At 40.9% G+C, this 25,983-nt stretch overlaps 1 protein-coding gene across 1 annotated transcript in view; it reads right to left on the minus strand.

Moving 5' to 3' along the window:
* LOC147692415 (uncharacterized) overlaps nt 1–19,962 on the minus strand; it is an 82,513-nt gene extending 62,551 nt beyond the window's left edge. The window contains exon 1 of the mRNA XM_086939528.1: nt 19,786–19,962. Coding sequence (XP_086795654.1) covers nt 19,786–19,962 — 177 coding nt within the window. The remainder of the gene's footprint in view (nt 1–19,785) is intronic.
* Between the last annotated feature and the right edge of the window lie 6,021 nt (nt 19,963–25,983).

A 25,983-nucleotide genomic window follows, 5' to 3' on the forward strand; every position in this document is an offset into this window, starting at 1 on the left:
TATATATATATATATATATATATATATATATATATATATATATATATATATATATATATATATATATACATATATACATATATATGCACTCTATAGACAGGTGCGGGGCATGCACATCGGGCGGCATTTTGCTGCGATAGCCCCTTCCTTGCAAGCTACTATTTAGCATTATGAAGTTATATTTAGTTCTAACCGCACGCCCATCCAGGGCAATATTATTCTCATTTCGCATTAATATGTATGTGACTGTGCATTCTCGATTCACGGAGGATAATGGATATCGTCAAATGCATTGCTTGATTTATATATCTCACATAATCGTTTACATGTGCACTCATTTATGTTGAAATGTAATTCAACTGCCTGTAAATGACATGTTTTGAACACCGTTCCGTAATGGCGGCCATGTAAGCACTGCACAGTCCTACTTTGCTTTCATTGAGTTGCATGACGTCTTTTTAATCCGACGTACGCCTCGGCTCTCTGCACAACTTGACGAAGCCCCAAGGCGAAACGCGTCGTTGCTGTTGGTTCTTTCATTAAAATCTTTGTGGAACCTCCCCTGTGTGTGCTACTTTCCTAAAGGATTGATCTTCCTGGGATATTTGGAGCGTATATATATATATATATATATATATATACATTATTCCAAAATGCTGACGAAGTTCTTGCCTGCGCCTCTTTGATAATGGCGGGCCTCAACGTGGTTTCGTCTTACCCCTTTAAATCCGAGAAAGCACCATTCATTTTTCCATAGGGCGGTTGGAATCACTTTTAGCTCGAACGGCTGAATGGATTTACACGAAACTTGGCAAAATTGTAGATATGGTTTGCCCGACGTGCCTTTGCTATGTCTTAAAATATGTGCTCCAGTGGATTTTGAGAAATTAATTTTTTAAAAAACAGATATATCTGTGACAGCGTCCCGGTTAGCGCCCCGGTTCGCGTACCTAACGCGTAACGGAACTTCGCTAGGAGAAGCGGATTGGCTCCCCGGTGACTGTGAACATTCTAAACAGTCCGGAGCGGCCGCCATCTTGTGTCTCAGTAGGATCGAGACACAAGATGTGGCAAAAACAAAGGGGGAAATGAGCATAAGGGGGCAGAGTACATCCTCCCTGACCCCCTAGGTTTGATGAGGGGGCTTTAAAAGGGCCCCGCTGGGAAAAAAAAAAAAATTATTATCGTTTTTTTCGCGGGGGGAGCGCTCGGTACGCGCACCGGGAAGCGGTCCGGGAAGCGTAATATAGGGAAAATAGGATGAAAGAATGTTCAAATAATGTATGTATATTGATTGTTCTTTTTGTTGTATTTTTTTTTTATTTTTTTTATTTAATTACCAACATGTAGGTACTAATGCAGAGTCTAAAAATAAAAATACACCGTTTCCTTTGTAGATATCTTGCATGTTGTTTCAGAAGTTATTGTGGTATATGGAATTCATAGCGTAGTCTGTCAGGAAAGCAGAAACACCATGGAGGCAGGAGATGATAAAGAGATGTTAAATACACATTGGAGATAATATAGTGGGAGTAACTATGAGCAAACTTACTATGTAACACAAAAAAGTTGCACAGTATATTTAAAGTCTGATTTTACATTATAATCAATTTGGTACTAGTTTAAAAAATACATATAAAAATGAATAATGTCTCAAAAATGTTTGAATTATTAAATATAAATTTATTTCTCTGATTCGTTTTCAAAATTGAAAAGAAATTCTAATAATTGATTGTCAGAAATGTTCTCATTTTCAATCAGGTAATCTACTGATTGTACACATTGCAGAAGTTCAAAGTCCTGTGATTCATCAAAGAATTCAGAGTCATTGGGTTCAATTTCTGTATCTTTGTTGCTTTCCAGAACAATTTCGATGGTATTTTTTTGCTCTCCTTCCATTTTTGTGCTGTAAATTGAATTTTAAAAAAAATATATCAGTACAGAAAGGGCACTGTTGGGTTTAAGTACAGACAGGTAGTTTGGTTTTTTAAACAGTGATTTTATCTTTGGGCAGTGTATGGTATCAGACTGGAAGTAGAAATATAAATAAATGTATGTGATAAAGCCTAAGTAAATTCTTAATTATACAAGACAAGCCTAACTCCATCCATAACTAAAACAGAGAAGTCTATCTTATTCTATAACTATTACAGAGGGATAGTATATACCTATCAGAAAATGTTTTCCTAATTAACTTAAAGTGCAGAACATACTTCAGTTTTTAAAATAACATCTTACCTTTCAAAAAGAAGTTTAAGTTCTCAGTTGAAATGCACTTGATATGTACTTCAGGAAGTAGTAGTCAAAATGGCTGTGTTTCTCTCTCTTTCTTTATATATATTCAGGTACATAACCAATCAAATGTAATGAAATAATAGAAGATATTGAAAGTAGCATTTTAATTGGTTGTCAATTCTAACACTTCATAAGTGTTTTTGTTAGGTAATTTACCTCAGGATATTTAGTCAGGCTTACAGCATAATTTTCTCAATGGAATTGGGTAAATGGTAGGGACTGCTATGTAGTAGGGCCTATTCTATATTTGATGAAAGTGTCTGTAGTGGTTTTTCTGTAAATTACTTTCCCACCTTTTTTTATCGAGCGCTTACCGGTGCGCTCCCCGGTACGCGAACCGGCAGCGTTACGGGAGTCCTCCATTTTGTGTATCGGTAGAATTGAGACACAAGATGGAGGACAAACAATGTTCGGAATGGGTAGAAGGGGGCACGGTAGACACTTTGTGACCCTCTAGGTTTTCTGAGGGGGGCTTAGGACGCTGAAATATGTAAAATAAATAAAAAATTGGAAAATTTCGCGGGGGGAGCGCCCGGTACGCGCACCGGTAAGCGAACCGGGGAGCGTACTTTGGTGAAAAAAAAAAAGTTAGAAAAAGATAAACGTTTTGAATGATCAGAGGTAGGGTAGCTCTGAAAAGACCTATTGGGTTCTGTGGCTAATTTAGGTACCTACAAGTAGGTTACAATGCACAGTTTTAAATAAAGGACGAATATTCTATTCCCTTCATCGGAGAAGTGTAACGCAAGTTATTGTTGTATATTAAACCCATTCCATAGTCTCTCATGTAAGCAGAAACAGATTTATTCACGTTTCCGTGCTTTCTCAAATTGTGGAAAAAATTGGTTGGACCACTTCCATTTCTGTCTTTGGCATATATTGGAATATACCAAGGCAGTTTGGGGAAAAAGTGTCATCAATTGATGAAAGGTGTTCTTTAAAAGCATTTCCAGACCAACCCCAGTCATAGTGCCCAAATCATTTCCACCACAGTGCACTATTAAGAGGTCAGGGTGTGGCAGATGCATAATTTTATTTTATTAAAAACATATAAAATATATTTTTCATTTAAAAGAATAATACATTTTACAGCTTTTGATATTTGCTATTAAAAAACCATTGAAATTCACTGAAAAAACCATAGGTTATAGACCATATATAGTTAGGAATTAGCATTTACAAAATCTTGAAAATTCAATTAAAAAAACATAGGTTATAGACCATTTATAGTTAGGGATTAGCATTTACAAAACCTTATTTTACTCACACAAAACCATTGAAATTCGCATATATAGTTAGTTGCACTAACTATATATCGCGCACCCGCAATCCACTGCTGATGATGTTACATATTACATCATTCATGACATGGTCAGTGACATTACTGATGACATCACTGATTTTTTCAGTGAATATATATATAGATAGATAGATGGATAGATGGATAGATAGATAGATAGATAGATAGATAGATAGATAGATAGATAGATAGATAGATAGATAGATAGATAGATAGATAGATAGATAGATAGATAGATATGTTCACTGACAAAGGGACGTTATAGTTAGATGAAAATGTCAGTTAAAACATACTGTTTTAAACAAACAAAACCAATGAAATTCACCAGTTATAGTTATCTCAAGTGCCTATAACTCATGCCCTAAATTAACTATAACTCATGCCCTCATCATGCACTTCAAATTATCTCACTTATCACATCATTAATGATATGTTTTATGACACTATTAATAAAATCACCTTTGCTGACATTGCAAAATTATGCATGGCGGGTTCTTGGCATCAATGATGTCATTTCAAATGTTGCAGTCATACTATCAAGTATATCATAGACCGGCAGCCTCTGCCAGTTCCCCAGCCACCATTGTCGTGCGAGTCAGCCACTTTGTTATTTTATCGTGGGTGCCAATCCCGGGCACCATCATTCTAGATTTTGATGGGGGGTGCATAGGGAACCCAGAGCCCCGGGCCCCTGCCGTCTCTTTTGGCGGGAGCTGGAAATTTTTTAATATTTTGCTCTTTGCCCACCAGGGGCCCAACATTACAGGGGTTGTTGGGGGCCGTCCACAGAGCCCTGTGGCAGTAGGCAGCTCCCCAGCCAGAGGTGCTTGCTGGAGCTGGTACCTTTCTGCTGCTCCCAGCATATTACCCTGGAGAGAGAAGGTAGCGTCTGTCCGTACTCTGCCAGGCAGAAAACATCTGTGTTGTGTCACCATAACACTGCAGTCATACAAGGCCCATGGGGTGGGGTCCTCAGGGTTGATCATTGACATTGGGGAGGGGCGCACTGCCTCCTCCCCTCTTCTAAATTACTGTCTATGGGGGAGGGGGTCCCCTGGGCATGTATAAGGCTTGGGGAAGTGGGCCACATTCCCCCTTTCCCTTAAACTTCAATGCAGACCTGGGGGGTGGGGTCCCCTGGGCTTGCAAAAGACTTGGGATGAGAGAACCGCATGCCCTCCTCCACATCGAACCAGACCCAGTGGATGAGGTCTATGGGGTCTTTGCAAGGTTAGGGGAAGGGGCAACATGTAACCCTCCACTCATTTACCAATAAGCTCTGACCCCTGGCCCACCCTGTGGTTCTTTGTTTCATACTGTGGAAGCCTGCACTTTTTTATGAAATAAAATTTACAGCAGATTCACGGACTCACCACAAATATAAAATAAAAATAAAAAAATAAGTAGGCTCCCAATTGTATCCCGATACTGGGTCTAGTGGGGAAAAGTATCCCTAACCTGCTCCCATATATATTTTTTGGTACCTTTCTTTTCAGGACTCTGAGTCCTAAGATGGCTGCAACCACATCATTACTGATGTTGTGACAGCTAATCAGATCTCGTCTCGGAATCTGCCGACCCTGCCAATCCTCAACAGCAATAAATATACAACGTTTTCAAGGCTACGGGTCTCACAAACTACTGAAATGATTTACATGAAATCACAAAACGCATGCATTTTATACTAAAATCTAGCTTTCTGCCGAATTTGCTGTAAATCCATTCAGTCGTTTGGGCTGCAGATGTGTCTAATTTTCCATGGATAAAAAAATGGGGAAAACATGTTTACGGGTCTCTGTGTTTTTGTCAGCCCCCACTTGACAGATCACCTTAAAACTTTCCAGGAAGGAGCTGAGGTAGAAGAAACATTTTTGGGAGAAAGATTCATGAAGATTTGTCCAGCGGTGCCAAAGTTATTAAGAAAACATAAAAAGTGTATTTTCTATGGAAACACAATCTTAACCCCTTCGCTGCTCATGACGAGCTCAGCTTGTCATGCAGTATACTGGTCGTGTGCTTATGACGAGCTGAGCTCGTCATGAACAATGGGGATCATGCATATGCAGCACAGGAGGGGAAAACCTCTAGCAGCCAAGGTGTTAACTATAACTACCCAGTGGTGACCACGTCTGGGTAATATATATATTACAAAGGGCCAGGATTAAATCTCCTTGAAAATATCTACTGTAATGTGATGTGCTCCCAAATTTACACTGTGTGTGGGGAAGCAAAACTGTACAGTAACTCTGCTCATTATTGCTAGGTCTGGAATGTTACTGAAATAAGTTGTAAAGATCTTAAAATGATGGTTTAGCATGGCTAAGGGATGCACTGGAGACATGTACCTTTCTGTAATTGAGGTGTGGAGCACCATAATTAAGAGCTCCACCCCATTCCTAATCATATGTTAATCAACGTGTTCATATGTTAATCTGTGTGTTAATGTGTGGCAGCATAATGGTTTAATTAGGTAGCACTCATATAATAAAAGTATAATTAACATATTATAACCTGATTGAAATTATAATGGAGATTTCTAACCCTTAGCGTTACAGTGGTTAGGCCTTGAGCCTCACCAGATATTTTAAAGATCTTTTTCTGATTCTGAATAAATATTGCTCTTGAGCCGATCCCATGTTGTCTTTCAAATTCAGGTGTCGTAGCTACTTTGTTAGTTAGAATAGTAATTAGAACTTTGCTGTGAACATGCAGCGTGCGGGATGTGAAAGAGCCTTTTGTAGCAGACAAACCGGTACATCTCTACTTTTCCAAGGATGTGCATCTGTGTGCCTCTTTGGTTGGTGATGAGAACATACAGGTTTCAACCAAAAGGAGTTGCTGGATCAAAGTTTCCAGAACCTTTAATTTCATATTCATTGTGTGATTTTATTTTCTAAAAAATAGTTTTATTATTTTATAGGAACAAATAGCAGTACAAACATGTGAAAACACAATGACCTGGCCCCTGCTCGGACCAGGTCTGAACCGCCCTATCCCCCGCAGCAAAAAATAAATCTGGACCAATACAGCTAACCCATATGCAGTTCCTGTCACTGGTTATTCCATTTATCATCATTGCCCCACGCAGATGAGATGTGTGCCTCCTCCTGACACTCTGATGCTAGTGTTGTCCCAGTGTCCCACCCCCCAACCTGATGGGCGTACCCCTCCACACTCCAGTCTGCCCATAGTGTTTACAGTCTGTTTCCCTTCTCCCCCAAATTTGATCAAACTTCTGTAGGCAGCCTCTACCTTTGTATACTCCCCTCTCCACTAGATTGTAGCATTGCATGCCAGTTTCTCAGCCCCGGAACTAAGGGGGAATCCCGCCACTCAATTTCTGGACTATATTCTTCTTTGCTACAATGCACCCCATATTTACCAGGATTTACTGAGGGCCCCAAAATTCCAAGTAGCACGAACTTGGGTTAAAGTTCTATTCGCACCCTAATGCCTTCCTCCAGTGTTGTGGTGACCACCTCCCACAAGCAGTGCAGTTTCAGACAAAGCCATATCATATACATACACCCACATTTCCATAAGCAGAGTGCATCCCTACCTTTCCTATTTTATGTAACAGAGTTCTCATGTAGTATATTCTATGGAGCATTTTTAATTTGATCAATCAGTCGCTCCCCTTGATCAGCACTTTTATAGGGATCCGAGCACTGTTTGCCAGCCCTCTTCATCCAGTTCCCCCAAATCTTACCCCCAGCATCCCTGCAGTCTCATCAGTAGTCCCTGTGTGTTCCTCATTAATGTTCCGTATGTCGCCAAGATTAGCTTTCTGTGAACGTGTCCATCCAGCATCCTCCCCTCCAACGGGGAATTATCTTGGGTCTTCTAAACCCTGGATGTCCACCCTTGATTACATGCCTCAAATGGGGTGCTTTACTGTTACAACGCAACTTTTACGTCGTAATGCTGTTACAACGCAGCTTTTACAACGTAGGTTCCATTACAACGGATGTCATTACAACGCAGGATATTACATAGCAGATGGTATTACAACGCATACCATTACATCGTAAGTATTGGTAAGTATTTAATTTTTTTTTTATTTTATTTAATTTTATTTAATTAATTTAATTAATATTAATTATTAATAAATATATTTATTTATATTTTTTAATGTATAAATTAAATATATTAATTTAAGTAATTTTTAAAATAAGTATGAGTATAGGAGTATATGTTTTGGGGTACTGAGGTATATGTTTTGGGGTGTTTGGGTATTTTTAGGTTTCAGGGCAGGGTTTGGGTTTTGGGGTACAGGGGTATTTTTAGGTTTTAGGGCAGGGTTTGGGTTTTGGGATACAGGGGTGTTTTTAGGTTTCAGGACAGGGTTTGGGTTTTGGGGTACAGGGGTGTTTTTAGGTTTTAGGGCAGGGTTTGGGTTTTGGGGTACAGGGGTGTTTTTAGGTTTTAGGGCTGAGTTTGGGTTTTGGGGTACAGGGGTGTTTTTAGATTTTAGGGCAGGGTTTGGGTTTTGGGGTACAGGGGTGTTTTTAGGTTTCAGGGCAGGGTTTGGGTTTTGGGGTACAGGGGTGTTTTTAGGTTTTAGGGCAGGGTTTGGGTTTTGGGGTACAGGGGTATTTTTAGGTTTTAGGGCAGGGTTTGGGTTTTGGGGTACAGGGGTGTTTTTAGGTTTTAGGGCAGTGTTTGGGTTTTGGGGTACAGGAATGTTTTTAGGTTTTAGGGCAGGGTTTGGGTTTTGGGGTACAGGGGTGTTTTTAGGTTTCAGGGCAGGGTTTGGGTTTTGGGGTACATGGGTGTTTTTAGGTTTTAGGGCAGGGTTTGGGTTTTGGGGTACAGGGGTGCTTTTAGGTTTTAGGGCAGGGTTTGGGTTTTGGGGTACAGGGGTGTTTTTAGGTTTTAGGCCAGGGTTTGGGTTTTGGGGTACAGGGGTGTTTTTAGGTTTCAGGGCAGGGTTTGGATTTTGGGGTACAGGGGTGTTTTTAGGTTTCAGGGCAGGGTTTGGGTTTTGGGGTACAGGGGTGTTTTTAGGTTTTAGGGCTGAGTTTGGGTTTTGGGGTACAGGGGTGTTTTTAGGTTTCAGGGCAGGGTTTGGGTTTTGGGGTACAGGGGTGTTTTTAGGTTTTAGGGCAGGGTTTGGGTTTTGGGGTACAGGGGTGTTTTAGGTTTTAGGGCTGAGTTTGGGTTTTGGGGTACAGGGGTATTTTTAGGTTTTAGAGCTGAGTTTGGGTTTTGGGGTTCAGGGGTATTTTTAGGCTTTCTTTTTTTAAAGTACGACTTTAATTAAATTAAAATAATTAATTAAATTAAAATTAATTAAATTTATTTAATGAAATTAATTACAATTTTAAGATTAATACAATTATATTTATTAAATTAAATTAATTAAATTTAAATAATTACTATTATTAAATTTATTAAATTAAATTAATAAAATTATATTATTTTAATTACAGTACTTTAATTCCTATTTAAAATTAAATTAAACTTATTTAAATAAAGATAAGATTAATACAATTATATTAATTTAATTAAATTAATTATATTTAATTAATTACTATTATTAAATTTATTAAATTAAATTAATAAAATTATATTAATTTAATTAAATTACATTAATTCCTATTTAAAATTAAATTAAACTTATTTAAATAAATTATATTAATTACATTTTTAAATTAATTTAATTATATTAGTAAAATAAAATTAATAAAATTAACTTAATTTCATTTTTTAAAATAAATTAAACTTACCTATACTTACGATGTAATGGTATGCGTTGTAATACCATCTGCTATGTAATATCCTGCATTGTAATGACATCCGTTGTAATGGAACCTGCGTTGTAAAAGTTGCGATGTTACAGCATGCGTTGTAAAATAACGCGTTGTAACATCATAGATCCCTCAAATGGCCACATTGCAGCCACTGCAATGCAGGTATCTGATATTATCTCCTCAGATATTCAAAATGGGAAAATGCCATTTGCCTCCCAGACATCTGCCAATGTGGAGAGGCCTGTGTTGTACCATAAACAGAAACCTCCCAGTGCCACCACTGGCCCAATCAAGTCCCTTCCCATAATGGCAATTTTAGGAGTAAGTTCCTTATTCCACTGCATCTCTCCTTATGCAATCTGTGCCACATTGTTATTACTGTCGCCATCGTCGGCCTAACCGTGGGACTCAGTCTCCACCCATATAGTGCAAGAATGTAGCTCTGGATGCCCATTCCTCATCTGTCCATGTGAAAGGCTAGGTCGTCCCAGGCCGCGTAAGACCAGTCATTTACAATGCTAACCTGGGATGCCTCATAATACTTCCTGACATTCTGGAGTGGTATACCACCCTCATAAATGGAGCATTACAGCTCGCATTGGAATTCGGGCCCGTCCCCCCCTCGCCCAAAGCAGTATTCTCATGAGTGTGTCGACTCTGGCAAAAGAAGGAGTTTGGGATCTTATTTGGGCTGTTCTTAAGAATATAGAGTAGCTTGGGGAGATCAATAATTTTTTTAAACAATGTGAATTTGCCAAGGATAGATAACAGCAACGTGCTCCAAAGTTTTACATCTCCCTCCAGCCCCTTAACCATTGGCAGCGGATGTGCCTCATAGTGGGACGCGGCCTACCTGGTGATCCATATGCCCAAGTATTTGAATTTGTGGGGTTCTATCCTAAGAGGCAATGGCAATCCTCTGTCTTGCACCTACTCCTCTAAAGGGAAGAGCAGGGACTTTTCACAATTTATCGTGAAGCCAGAGTATGTACCATATATCCGGAAGATATCCTACAGTCAGGCAAGTGATTGATCTGCTCTGGCCAGATACAGCAGAATATTAGGATGTTAGTCAATGATGCTTGAGGGTCCACAGGACCCCCTCCCCCCAGAGGGCTGCCATCAGGGGGCGACATGACAGTGCGTCACCTTTGAGGTGGCACACTGTCAGTACGCCTCCTCTGGCTTCTTTGCCTCTGCGTTGGTAATACATCGTGGGTGCAGACCAAAGAGATTCCCTCATTTGCATGGGCCCCCATACCAATGAGGCCCCCCTGCAGACAGTGCTGGCGCTTCATGTGTGCCAGCGCTATCGGTATTACAGAAGGGGACGCAGAAGCGTCTGCTGCCCCTTCTGTAAAGCGGGTGAAAATGCCCATTGCGCCCTGGGGCACTCTCTATAATACAACCCCAGATGTTGGCACTACCCCAAAGTTCCTCTCTACTTTTTCAATAGCACCTCCTGACACATGAGAAAAGGTTTGGGTGACGGTGGGAGAGAATGCAGTATTAGCAAAAGATAGTTGTTTCTGAGGACCAAACTGTTGCTTCTACTGCTGTGGAGCTGCACGTGTTTTGGTCCAATCCAAACTTTGAAACCTGCTAGGACCTTTGATACAATGCAAAATGTATTCTGCTGCCCTGGTATACTTTGATAAACAATTTTATAAAGACTGAATTAATGAAGTAATAAACCACATTCATGTAAAAAGTTCCTAACAAACTTCATTTTATTTTTTTAAGTTTAAAATGCTTTATTACATTGAAATACAAGGTATAAAGAACAAAATATCTTACAACATCAGAGGTCAAAGTAGGACATAATCAGAAAAATTTGGAGTAGCAAGAAGGACAAAATGACAATGTTAGAAGTATAAAACGATAACAAAATATACTATCAAAGCTAATACCTAGACAAATGCAATTTTAGGATTTTTATAAAAGAGGAAATGAAAGGGGAAAGAGAGGAAAGAAAGAAAGAGAGATGGAAAAGAAAGACAGCAGCTAAGTTGTAAAGTAAGAACATTTCAATACGAAATAAATAGAACATAATCTTGTTAAAACAGTTCCTAACAGTATAAGTAAAAATAAAATTAAACATGTGACCTTGAAAGATACATAGTAAGTGGTAACCAAAGAATTTTCTTTTTCATCAATAGGGGTGTAGAAATAGCAAACGCACGATCCAGTCTGTGGTGATTGCATAGCAGGTTCCACCAGGCTTGATATGAAATTCTTGAAGTGTCCTTCCAATTGGTGGTGATATTCTGAAAAGTAATGGCTATAAATAAATCAATGAACTTACCAAGATTTCCCTGAGAGTCCCAAACAGGAGATGAGCTGCCCAGAAAAATGTGAACAACCACAAAAGGAACATAAGTGGATAAAATCTCATTCAACTTCCTCCAGATGAGAGACCAAAAAGTCTAAACCATGGGACAAATAAAGAACATATGAAACAAATCGCTGATAGTGTGAGTACAAGACTAACATTTTGGAGTATCAGATAATTTGAACTAATGCAGTTCTGTGGGAGTGAGGAAAAACCTATTGTAAAAATAATAGAGGGTCTGCGTGGTACTTGCAGAGCGTGAGGAGGTGTGAATATTTGTCCAACTAAAATTCCAAGTGGAAAACGAGAATTCTTGTGCAAGATTTTTTTCCCATAATAGTTTAACACTGGTTTTGGTTCTAGGAACGAGTGGATGGGACAGCATCTTGTATATGTGTGAGCCCTTAAATTGAGTAGAGAAGTCCAGGGAGAGAGAGGATGGCTGAGAATTAGAGATTGAGGAAGAGTGTTGGGATTGGATATGAGCAAGGACTGATAGGAGGGTAGAATGAGGAGCAGAATGGGAACAAGATTTGTCATATTTATGTTTAACTTCCGCGAAATTCATGAAAGACCCATCGCACATGATGTGCTCAAATATAAAAATGCCTTCATCGATCCATTCTTTCCAGAACAGGGCTTGATTATTAATCTTTAAGTGTTTCTTGTACCAAATAGAAGTAAGTAAAAAAGTATTGAAATGGGAAGGAGGAATTTTAAGCAGAGAATTCACAACTGAAATAGAGTGTGTGAGAATAGGTGATATAATACGTCTGGGAGGTTGAGATAAATGAGAAAAAACAGGGAAGGAGAATGGGGCATATTGAGATTGTTCCAGTGAATTCCAAAATCCACACCTGTTTAAGGGTGAATGCAGAATGATAACGTCTAATATTAGGATAATGTACCCCGCATGAATCTTTGGGCTGTTGAAGTCTAGCAAGGGAAATCCTAGGTTTACGATTATTCCAAATAACTTTGGTCAGGGAACGCTTAATGAGGTTAAAAAAGGAGAGTGGGAGAGTTACTGGGAGCATGGAAAGATAAAAATTAATCATCGGAGGTAACATCATTTTAATCGTAGCCAGTCTGCCCCACCAAGACAAAAAAAGTGGAGACCAGTTATCAGTAAGAGCAGAGAGTTTTTTAAGGATATCAGCAAGGTTGATTTTAATAGTTTCTTTAATTTATTATTGTGGAGGACACCTACATTTGATATGTTTAGGGCTCCATTTGAAATCAGTGTCATGAACAAAAATAGGAGAAGCAGTGTTTGTTTAGTGGCATAACCTCGGACTTGTCAAGATTGAGTTTATAACCAGAAACTAGAGAATATTCTTCTAAAATAGAAAAAAAGGTCGACAAAGAAGTGTGGGATTGGAGAGATAAAATAAAATGTCGTGAACGTAAGCACTAAATTTAATTTCTGTATGTTTGAACTGAAAACCTGTGTATTGGGGAGAGCGACACAATTTCTCCAAAAATGGTTCCAGAGTCAAAATGAATAAAAGGGGTGACAAGGTACAAACTTGTTTGGTTTCTCTGTGAAGTGGAAAATATTTAGATTGGCAACCATTGACCCAAATGGAAGTGAAAGTTGTAGAATAAAGACATTGAATGTATCTGAGAACAGTAGGGCTAAACCATGCCATTTGAGTGCTCCAAAAATAAAATCCTAATTTACCCTATTGAATGCTTTTTCAGCATTCAACGCAACCGCAGCAATTGGTGAGGCCACCTTGGAAGCCAAACGAATAATATTGAGGAGTGTACGAGAATTATCTGTAATGGACCGCCCCTTAACATATCCTGATTGGTATGTGTTGACTAAATCTGGAATGGCCAAATTGATACGAAGGGCTAGTAACTTGGCAAAAACCTTACAGTCAGTATTAATTAAAGAAATGGGTCGATAATTTTTACACAAGGAAGGGTCCTTATCCATTTTAGGTAATAAACATAGCATAGCTTGAGTGAAAGAGCAGTGAGCAGAACCAGAAGCTACGAAATGATTTATATGGGACAACAAGTGAGGGACCAAGGATTGTTTAAACTGAAGAAAGAAACGTACAGTAAATCCCTCCGGTCCGGGAGTTTTATCATTAGGAAGATGGAGAATAGCAGTGATAAGATCTTGTTCTGAAATGGATCATCTAAGGATGCGAGATCTTGTTGATTATCAGAGGATTTAGAAATAGACTGAAAGAAAGAATCAATTTGATCAGTAGAAGGGATTGTTTCAGGGGTATAACGGGAGGAGTAATAATCAGTGAAACATTCAAGAATTTTTGTATCTGTAATGTGTCTAGTTCCATTACTGTCAGTGATAGCGGCGATCTTGGATTTTCGTTTTTTAATTTTAAGGTAAGTGGCTAGGGATTTGTCGAATGTATTATGACCACCGTACATTTTTGCATTGAATTTAAGTAGGTTGTAGATTTCTAGCTTCCAACATGCAGCACGCCTCAAAGCTAGGAAACTGTACGAAACAAAGTTAAATGACTTAACGAAAGCTGAAATAGAACATATGTGCTTAATAGAACAGAATAAAGATTCTCATAATCAATGGCTCCGGGTGGCGATCCTGAAAACTGAGCTTAATTCTGAATTAAGTCAAAAGGCCGCCCAAACATACAGAGCTTATAGGAAGAAGGTTTACGAAACGGGTGAAAAAATTGGCAAACAACTGGCCCTGCGTACACGCCAGAAAAATGTGCATAATAATATTACTTCTATTGTAGAAGGTGGACGTACTTATGTTCAATCTTCAGATATCATTGCCCAGTTTCACCAGTATTATCAAAAATTAAATTCTGAAGAAGGGACTAACTCCGAACAAGATATAGATATGTTTTTGGCGGGTTTCCTTAACAATACGGCAACTATTAACCTGTTAGATGATGAGATGAGAGAAATACTTGAAGCTGAGATTACTATAGATGAAGTTAGAGAAGCTTTATCACTATTATCCTCGGGCAAAGCTGCAGGCCCGGATAAATTGCCAATCGAGATTTATAAGATTCTTAGCCCCCTACTAAGCCCTTTACTACTGGACTTATTTTTAGGTGTACAGTACAATGGCATTCCCCCACCTTCTTGGGATGAGGCTAGTATTATAGTATTTCCCAAGAAGGGAAAATCGCCCGAACAGCTAACTTCGTATCGACCCATTTCATTGATAAATTCAGACTCTAAATTATATGCTAAAGTGATGGCTCTCAGACTCAGCGGGGTCATTGGGCATCTGGTCTCTCCGTGGCAGCATGGTTTCGTTCCGGGTAAGGGGACAACGGATCATATTCGCCGCACCATCGCTCTTTTCGATGCCATGTCGGCCACGGGGGATCAGATGTCTATGATCTTGCTTGATGCTGAGAAAGCCTTCGACCGCGTCTCATGGAGCTTTTTGTGGGTTGCCATGACACGTCTTAATTTCGGCCCCAAATTTCTTAAATCTATAAAATCTATGTACCACCAACCCAAAGCAAAAGTCTCAATCTCAGGATTGGATTAAAATTTTATTAATATAACAAGAGGCACAAGACAAGGATGTCCCTGTTCTCCTTTACTATTCGCTCTTTATATTAATCCTCTTATTTTAAAACTATTAGAAAGTAATAATATAAAGCCAATTGTATATAATCCCTTTGAAACTAAAGTTCTAGCCTATGCTGATGACATCGCGGTATTAACATCTCACCCGATCGAAGCTATACGCAAAATTGAACTACTCTCTCTGCAATACGGTAAATATTCGGGTTATTCTTTGAATAGGGGAAAGACCATTGTGCTGTGCACGGACAACACTATTTGTTTAGATGCGAGAAGAGCAAACAATGCGACATATCTGGGTGTGATATTATCTGCCGACATAAAGAAATTAGTCAAAAATAATTTTGAACCACTAATAGATAAAATCAAGACCGACTTGGATAGGGTAAATGGTTTGCATCTTTCCATTATAGGTAGAGTGAACTATTTAAAGATGAATATACTACCGAAATGTTTGTATCTCTTTCGTTCCATTCCTCTACTTATAGATTCTAACATAATTAATTTAATTAATAAACTTACTTCCAAATTTGTCTGGCAAAATGGGAAGATCAGACGATCTCTACTTTATCTATCCACTCCGCTTAACAGAGGTGGGCTCACTGCTCCGAATTTAACTCTATACTACTGGGCAGCTTTTTTAAAACACCTAAAACCTATGATTTTAGAAACACCCTTAACCTTGGATACTTCTAACATTACTATACCCACAATTTATGAATTAATGTTAGGGCAAGAAGCGAAAGGTTTGTTACTAAGAAAAACTGAAAAAGCCTATTATAATCAAACTAAGGGTGAAATTATTAAAAGTGCCTGGCTGATCTGGAATAGGATACTTAAACACACACAGATCGGCAAAATCAACCGATATACGCCCATTTTCCATTCTACCATTACTTCTGATCTTGATTTTGAACATACAGCTAAGAATGGTATAGTCTAGGCATAAAAACAATTAACGAAGTGTGGATAAATGGGCCACAAACTACATTTCAAGATGTTAAAATAAGATTTGATCTCCCAGAAGGTGAATTTCTTACATTTGCACAATTACAGGCAAAATTAAAAGCAAAAAAAGATGTTATTAATCTTCAGAAGAACGATTTAATAGAAGCATGCCATTTTGCAAAAACTAGGATTGGAACATTATACAATATCTTATTAACTAATATCAACGATGATCTCGAGAAAACAGAAACTAAATGGATGGTAAAATTAAATAATCCTGATATTGATATAGATAAAACACTTGAAATGAGCAAGAAATTATTTATGGCTAGTAATTTAAAGGCACAACTATACAAAACCATTTATGATTTATATTTTACCCCTGCCAAACTTTTTGCATGGGGGAAAGGGGAAAATTATCATTGCCCATGTTGTTCACAAGGTCCAGCGACCTTAATTCACCTCTTTAGCAGCTGCCCCGAGCTACGTATATTAAAAAATATGATTGCCACTTTTTGGGAGAAAGTCTTCCATCACAAACTTCCAGAGTCTGATACCCTGTTTGTGTTGGGATATGATAGCTCGCTAAAACTAAGTAAATCTGAACAAAAACTTTTATTTATAGGTACAGCTGTACTGAGATTAATCTTGTCCGCGCGCTGGAAGGATACTCTTCCCCCTACCTTTCAAATGTGGCTAGCTCGATTTCTTGCAGTTTACTCTTTTGAATTTGCAATATATGCAACTAGCGGAATCAAAACAAAATTACGTGGTAAAGAATTGTGGCACCCTATATCATTATGGAAAGAAGAGCTCTGTCCCAGTGGAATTGGTTAATGGAAATCTGAAGATTCATATGTACTCTTTGTTATTTTTTTTTTTTTCTTCTGAATTGAAATGTAAACAATCGATGTATTATATTAAGTTTGTATTTTGTATTACCCTCTGCTAAATACTGGTTCCAAATAAAAAAAAAAAAAAAAAATAAAGAATTTAAGTAGGTTGTTACATACGGAATCCCAGGAATGTTTGTTATATTGCATTTTAGTTTGAATAAGAGTAGACAAAGTAGTGACAGAATTTGTGTTAAAATATTCATGTTCTAGGGTCCTAATTTGTTTGAGGAGTAAACTGGTGACTGAAAGTGCCTTCTTATTTATTTATTATTTATTTATTATAGTGTTTTGTATAGCGCGAACAAGACCCATGGGTATCAGAGCGCTTCACATACAAAAAGAGAGCATGTTAATGATTAACATATAAAGACATATAGATAACATCACATAGAACTGAGGTAGATAGCCACATCACACAAGTAAGAGGTAGATAATTATAAGGCTTTGGGAGGAGCGTATAGATATAAATACCTCAGTATGAACATTATGCCTTATGAGGTCAGTTACGGTTAACTTACATCACATCTATTTAAGCAAATCAGTATGAGGTAGAAGATTATATGGCTTTACGATGTGAGGTAATATGTAAATTAACATTGACATGAGGTAGTGATGCCTGCCTCAGTAATGAAGCCAGTCTCAAATCGTTGAATCCTACAACTTATTCCCGTTGAGGCTTCACTTTACTGATGGCGGGAATGTTCTGAAGTAGAGCTGCACTTGTTTGTAACCGTGATCAATAAACCTATGTAAGATATTTACACATCATGAAGCTCTTCACTTCTCGCTTAAATGTTCCAATATCTTGAATCTTCCTGATGTTTGGAGGGAGTGAGTTCCAAATTCTAGGGGCGGCTCCTGAGAACGCTCTGTCATAAGTTTATTTCTTTCTGAAAAAGGCTTGTTGGTCTGTTACCTCCCGATAGCTTAATCTTTTTGGCTAGGTATCTTGGCGTGTTGTAGTGGAGCGCTTTATGGGTGATACACGCTATCTTTAGATGAATTCTGGCTTCAACGGGTAGCCAGTTTAAAGCTTTCAGGTGAGGGGATATATGGTCAAATTTTCTTGAACCCGTGATGAGTCTTGCAGCTGCTTTGAGGCAAGCTTTTAGAGGTGCTGTGGACGTTTTTGGTAGGCCAGCTAGGGAGGTGCAGCCATATTCGATCCTAGGGATTGGATTGCAAGTTTGAGATCTGTCTCTGAGAGGAATGGTTTCAATTTTCTTAAGTAGTTCAGGTGGAAGCGGGCACTTTTAGCCATTTAATGAATGTGAGCTTTCATGTCAAGGTTTTCATCTAAAGTGATTCCTAGCGATTTCGCTGAATTGACTAGAGTAGGGGTGCAGTTCAGCGCCGTCACCAGCTTGGTCCATTCCTTTATTTCTGCCTGGCTCCTTGTTGGTGAAATCAGAAGGAACTCTGTTTTGTGGGCGTTTAGCTTCAGATGATTGGAAGTTAACCATTGCAATGCCGTTTTTAGAGTCCCATTCATTAGCTTAATGTCTTCAAGGGAGGCGATCTTTATGTATATCTGCGTGTCGTCCGCATACATGTGATAGGATATCTGTGATTTTCGGAGAATTTCTGTGAGAGGTTCGACATACAAGTTAAACAAGTCAGGGGATAGTGTTGATCCTTGTGGAACTCCAATTGAATTAGGGCATATAGATGAGATTGATTGGTTGACCAGGAATCGTGAGATCTGTTCCGTAAGAAAGACTCGAACCATTTCAGCACATTTCCCGCTAGTCCCATCCTGTCCTGCAGCCTGGTCAGCAAAGCTTTGTGATTTACTGTGTCAAATGCCGACAACAGGTCCAGGAGAATCAGTAAGCATGCTTGGTTTTGGTCTAGGGCCTGTAGTGCATCATCGACAATATGGAGGATCGCTGTTTCCGTGCTAATCCCAGATCTGAATCCTGATTGGCATTCATCTAGTAGGGAGAACTTGGTGATGTGTTGGCTCAGTTGGCACTGCATGCATTTCTCAATTAGTTTGGCCAGTATAGGGATGTTGGTTACTGGGCGAAAGTTATTCGGATCTGTTGCATCCGCTGTAGGTTTTTTGATTATGGGAACAACTTGCCCTGTTTTTAGACAGTCGGGGAGGATCCCTTGTGACAGTGATGCGTTTATTATTTTGGTCCAGATTGGGACTACAATATGGCTAATTTCTCTTAAGCACTTCGCGGGTAAGGGGTCATGATAGTGGTTGTTAGGCTTAATTACGCAGAGCGTTCTGGCAACCTTGTCCTGGTCATATAATTCGAAAGTGTCCCAGTATGCTTTGTTTTTCGTCTTGCTACCCTCTGTTGTCGAGTCGAAATTGTTCGTAGCCAGAGATTGGATGGGAATGTTAGCCGCTGCGCTAGTTAACTCTACTTCCAGCGATTTGGCCTTCTCCGAGAAGAATGTCGAGATTTCCTCGCAGCTTAGAGGAGTCTTTGAGTTCTCATGGGCGGTTTTGGCTAGTTTATTTGATTGTTGCTTTAGGATTTCAAAGAGTTTCCGTGGTCGGTTTTTGGCACTGTCCAGTTCAGATCTTATAAATTCTTTTTTGGAGTTGATGACCTTTTTGTTATATTGGTTTCTGATGTTTCTGAGGGCTTTCAGCTCCGGTGATGATGGGTGTTGTCTCCATTTTCTTTCGGCCATCCTCAGTTTGCGCCTGTCTTCGTTCAGTGATTCATTAAACCATGGATTTTTTACCTTCTCCGTGATTCTTTTCAGTTTTAATGGCATGGTGTCATTGACGATGTTCCCGACTGAATTTATGTAGTGATCTGTCATCTCATTTACATTCTGCAGGTTGCTAGGTGTCTTTAGGTCTCTTTCACAGCTTTCTACGAATAGCTCAATATTAGCCTCTTTGTGTCTCAAATCCATTTTTTGACCTTGTAGGGTTGGGTGGTCTTGCCCTTTTTCACTACAGGTATCATGAATGTTATAGCGTGGTGATCTGACCAATCACATGGTGTTATTGCGAGGATTGATGTATCCTTGTCTCTTGAAATAATCCAGTCTAACGTTGCATGCTTGTTTGAGGTTTAGCTCGGTGAGGAAGTCTTTAAGCGAGTTAACTAGTTTGTCAATGTGGTCTTCCCAGTGTAAGTTGAAATCACCTAGGAATATATTCTTAGCATCAGTGTTAGAGTTGGCCGTTACGATCTCCATTAACTGCTCTGTGAACTCTGCGTTCTCTCCGGGTGGGTGGTAGAACGCATGTAGGTTGCATCTTTGATTAGTTGCTGATCTTATATTAAGACCTAGGTATTCACAAGATTCTAGTGGATCAGAATGTATTTGGTTGACCTCTATATCCGCTCGGTGAATGCAGGCTATCCCTCCGCCAGTCTTTTTTAGTCTATCTAGTCTCACAATGTTATATTGAGGAGGTACTAATAGATCCATTGTTGGCGAAGATGATTCTGAGAGCCATGTTTCTGTAAGGACTGCCAGATCAATTTCCTTTTTGATGATGAGGTCTGCTATGTCTGAGGCATGTTTGGTTGCCGATCGACAATTGAGTAAGAGGCAGGTCATTGACTTCCCAGAGTTACTATGGTTCATCTCTTCGGCTTCAGATATAAGCTGAATTTGTTGTAAATTGTTGAGGTCAGGTTTCCTATCATTCTTTCTGGATGATCTATTAGAGTCGACTGGTACTGTTTTGATTCTCTCCTCTCTCTTACTGTCCGCGGTTTCATAAGTTCGGAGTAAGGCAAGAGTTTCCTCCTTCGACAAGGATTTTGTTCTATGGTCTGTTGTGCCTTTTTGTTAATGGCATGGCTATCTCGTTGCTCTTTCTTTGTGAGGAGTGTACCAGATTTTGTATGTGCGTGACCTTGGAGTGAGTGCTCATCGTCATTTCCAGTATTCTTTCAATCGCTTGTAGAGAACTAATTGTATCTTGTGCCATGTTGCCGATTAGTTTCTGGAGCTCTTTAATATCTTTCTGATTTTGGCGTGACTTCTTAGAAACGGCTAATCTGTCGATCCGTGTTCTGCATTTTCCTCTTCTCTGTTTTTGGTCAGTTCTTAATGTCGCAGTCTTTTTCTTTATGTCCACTGTTTGATTGTCTGTTCCGTTTCTGTTTGAAATGACAGTAGTGCTATCTGGGTTTTGAGATGCTGGGAGTGTTTCTGTCGGTGAGGATCTGAGTGATTCTAGTACCGTGCTAGAAGGAAATGGAAATGGGAATGGAAATGGATGTGAATTTGTTGAGCGCGAATTGCTGCCCGGGGGCGTCCAAGCGCTGGTAGTAACAGAGGAGACCTCATAAGTGACTGGCAGGGGATTTAGAGAGGGAAGTTGAAAAGGAATGTCTTTAGCTGCTTATGGATTAAGGAGAGATTGGGGTTGGTTCTAAGCTGAAGGAGGAGAGTGTTCCAGGTTTTGGAGGCATTGTAGGCGAACGTCCTGCCGCCAGACCTAGACTTTTTTATTCTTGGAATCGCGGCCAGGTCTGGCTTGAGCGGAGGTTTCTATTGGGTTGGTAGTGGGTGATTAAGTCCCGGGCAATCACAGGACCTGTGTCCCAGAAGGCCTGATGGGCAAAGCACATGGCAACCAGTGAAGGCTGATCAGACCGGCTCTCACTGATTGCCTGCGAGGAAGCTCCAGCAAGGTGCGGGCCGCGCAGTTCTGCTCTGTTTGTAATCTGCGTAAAGTGTAATCAGGGGCGCCAAGGAAGAGCACGTTGTTAAAATCTAAGCGGGACTGTATTAAACCCTGGATGGCCACCTGCTTGGCCTCCATGGGTAGGAGGGGGAGGATTTTCTTTAACATCCTGAGAAAGCCAAAACAGTTGGCCGGAAGTTTTGTGTCCTGGATGTTAAAAGAAAGGGATCTATCCAGCCACACTCCTAAACTCTTGATGCTATCCTTGGGTGCAGGGGGGGTGCCCAGACAGGGGGGCCACAGAGAATTGAAGAAGCTGGGATCGGAGGAGCCCAGGAGCATCAGCTCCATTTTGTCGCCATTTAACTTAAGAGATGACGAAGACATCCAGCGCTTTACTTCCTGTAGGCACTCTCTGAGTCCGCCATTCATTGGCGTATTGGCCTCCTGCGCCAGTGAGACCACCAGCTGGGTGTCATCCGCGTAGGAAATGATCTTAACCCCAAACAGACGGACAACCTCAGCCAGTGGCCTCATATAGACGTTGAAAAGGGCAGGGCTTAGTGAGGAACCCTGAGGGACTCCGCACTTTAGTGGTCTACTGGTGGACACAGATTCCTCATCGAAAACTCAAAAGGATCTGTCCTCCAGGAAGGATTTAAGCCAAAGCTAGGCTTTATCCTTGATTCCGACACTAGCCAGACGGTTCAGCAGGATGTCATGGCTGACCGTGTCAAATGCTGCGCTGAGATCAAGGAGGATCACTGCCACTGATCCTCCCGGATCCAGGATCTTTCTGGATTCCTCGGTAACCAAGAGGAGGACGGTTTCAGTAGTGTGTTTGGGTCTAAAACCCGTCTGGGTGGAGTCTAGCAGTTGATGGTTCTCTAGGAAGTTCACCAATTGCTGATTGATATATCTCTCCAGAATTTTGCTTGCCCACGGTAGCAGGGAGATAGGCCGGTAGTTACTAAAATCTAAAGGGTCCAGGTTGGGTTTCTTTAGTAACGCTCGGACCATGGCCCGTTTCCAGGCGGGAGGGACAGTGCCAGAGATAATAGATGCAATCAGGACATCCTTGATAATTGGCAAAATGATCTGGGATGCTGTTAATAAGATATCAGGTGGAGCTGGGTCATCGGGAGAGCCGGATTTGACTTTCCGAGCCACAGATTCCAGGGATGCCAGATCAAGGAGAGGGAAATGATCCAGAGTCGGATGAGGCTGAAGAGGGGGGTGGCCATGTTGTATTGGTATGGACTGAGGGAGTATTAATGGAGGGAAAGGATGAATATATTTTATTAACTTTTTGATGGAAAAATTCAGCTACTTTATTGCAATGGGTTGTGGATTTTGATTCATGCGGGCTCGATGGGAGTTTAGTGAGTTTTTTAACAATTTGGAAGATTTCTTTTGGTTTTGATTTTGCTACAATGATTTGGTTCGAAAAATAGGCAGCTTGAGCGGCTTTGACTTCTGCTTTATATTTATTAATTGACTCTCTGTAATGAGTTTTATTCCCTAGAGAATAGTCTAGATGCCATCGTCTTTCGGCTTGTCTGCATTGGGGTTTTTTTCCCTGAGAGTCTCTGAATACCAGCAGGCTGTTTTGTGGGAGCGTTTCAGCGTGGTTTTCCTTTTTGGGAGGGTGTCCTCGAGAGAATGAGTGATCCAGTCTTCATAAGCCTGATTGGCTAGACATGGATCCTCGTTATAGATAGGTGGGTTACTGACAAGTTTGATGGACCATTCATTGACTGGGAGGTGCGACCAGGCTCTCGTGACTCTTGTCGTAGGCCCTTTTGTATGGGGTTTAAGTGTGGTCTAAATAAAGGGGATCAGTAGGTGGTCCGTCCATGGAAGAGAGATTGGAGATCCGGCTTCAAAGTCTGCGCAATTGCTGAACACGGGATCCAGCAAATGGCCCTTAACATGAGTTGGCATTTTAACATGTTGGGTTAGTTGCAAAGCAGCTCGGTCATCTACATGTGTAGGGGCAATGTGATTCGATGCAACATCGAAATGAAGGTTAAGGTCACCTAACAGGGTGAAGTTAGATGTAGTACAGGCGCGTTCCGCCACGATTGAGGGGAGCTGATTGTGAAATTGCTTGGAAGGGCCTGGGGGACGGTAAATGAGTGTTCCTGAGAAGCAATTATTGGGGGAAAGTTCTAGACTGAAGGCTAAGCTCTCGCAATCGGGAATGGTTTCAGAGATGACTCGACTGTGAAACTGGTCTTTATAGATAATTGCTAGGCCGCCTCCTTTCCCCTCTGGTCGGTCCTGTCGAATAATTTGAAAGCCTGGCGGGAGGGCAGTTACTAATGCGGGATCAGAGTCTGTGGTGAGCCATGTTTCCGTCAGGAATACTATATCCGGCATGTATTCTTCTAGAAGTAAGGCGAATTCCGCTCTGTGTTTTGGCAGAGATCTGCAGTTTAACAAAAGCATATGGTAGTCATGTATCAGATCCGGGGCGGGTTTAGGTTTAAGGCTGGATTTGCATGTTAAACAGGTTTGTGGGATATTTTCAGCATGATGGGGATGCAATCGGCAGATCGTGTTCAGGGGCCTGAGGTTATGAAGGGTTTCGGCGCTGTAGTACCTGGGCTCTTGTAACTAAGGTATAGGGGGTATGGCCCTGGGCCCGGACTCGGCGCAGACGAGCTTGCCTTAAGCGCACCTTCGGCGCGCAATCGTCGCGCCCGCTGCGCTTGTCCGCTGCGCTTCCGGAAGATACACATGTTTATAGGGCGGAGGAAGGGTAAGGTGGGCGTGGCCTCAGGTGGGTGTGTCCCCTAGCTGGGCGTGTGTGAAGGCGGCAGAAGTTGGTCTGCGATTCTCCCTCTACAGCGCTAAAATCCGCTGTTGTGAGGGTGCCTGCACCAGTGAAATCGGGTGCCTATAAGCTAAGTAAGTGCATTAAAATTCAGACAAGTTTTAAGAATAAGGTGGATATTTCGAGCGCAAACAAACTACTCCTGGCTGAGCCTCAGGAGGTTCCAGTGTTAATAAGCGACGCTTGTATTTAGAGCGCTTTTGTAGATGTTAAGGTGGGCGTGGCCTCAGGTGGGCGTGTCCCGTAGCTGGGCGTGTGTGATGGCAGCAGAAGTTGGTCTGCGATTCTCCCTCTACAGCGCTAAAATCCGCTGTTTACAGGGTGCCTGCACCAGTGAAATCGGGTGCCTATAAGCTAAGTAAGTGCATTAAAATTCAGACAAGTTTTAAGAATAAGGTGGATATTTCGAGCGCAAACAAACTACTCCCGGCTGAGCCTCAGGAGGTTCCAGTGTTAATAAGCGACGCTTGTATTCAGCGCGCTTTTGTAGATGTTAAGGTGGGCGTGGCCTCAGGTGGGCGTGTCCCGTAGCTGGGCGTGTGTGATGGCGGCAGAAGTTGGTCTGCGATTCTCCCTCTACAGCGCTAAAATCCGCTGTTGTGAGGGTGCCTGCACCAGTGAAATCGGGTGCCTATAAGCTAAGTAAGTGCATTAAAATTCAGACAAGTTTTAAGAATAAGGTGGATATTTCAAGCGCAAACAAACTACTCCCGGCTGAGCCTCAGGAGGTTCCAGTGTTAATAAGCGACGTTTGTATTCAGCGCGCTTTTGTAGATGTTAAGGTGGGCGTGGCCTCCGGTGGGCGTGTCCTGTAGCTGGGCGTGTGTGATGGTGGCAGAAGTTGGTCTGCGATTCTCCCTCTACAGCGCTAAAATCCGCTGTTGTGAGGGTGCCTGCACCAGTGAAATTGGGTGCCTACAAACTAAGTAAGTGCATTAAAATTCGGACAAGTTTTAAGACAAACTACTCCCGGCTGAGCCTCAGGAGGTTCCAGTGTAGGTAAAGGGAGGTTGATACCTTCGACCTTTTTTGTTTCCCGATTCTCATTGAGTGATTCACTCGAGGTTGATGTGTGTTCCGTACAAGAAATCTTAACATTTGGGAGTGGCGGCGACTCCTCCTTTTGGGGTTGGTCCTGTTCATTGTTCTCATAACTAGACGACCATCCTGTCCTTTCAGTCTCATTCTCCGATATTGTCAGGCCTGTTTCGCTATTAAGTCTCGAGTTAATGGCTTGATCCTGGTGACCTCTAATTCGATTGGCGTCTCTGGTAATGGTATTGTTGTTGACAGGAGGAACTTCTGCAGAGGTCAGATGTAGTTGGTATCTTGGGCTCTCTAGCATCTCTTTTAAGGTTAGGAATACCTTGTCGAACTTATCTAGCTGCTCGCTATTCGCTGCTTGTATCAGCACTATACCAGTTTTATATATTGTAATGCATAGTTC

This window comes from Lissotriton vulgaris, chromosome 9 (assembly GCF_964263255.1).
Source record: "Lissotriton vulgaris chromosome 9, aLisVul1.2, whole genome shotgun sequence".
NCBI classification, from domain to species: domain Eukaryota; kingdom Metazoa; phylum Chordata; class Amphibia; order Caudata; family Salamandridae; genus Lissotriton; species Lissotriton vulgaris.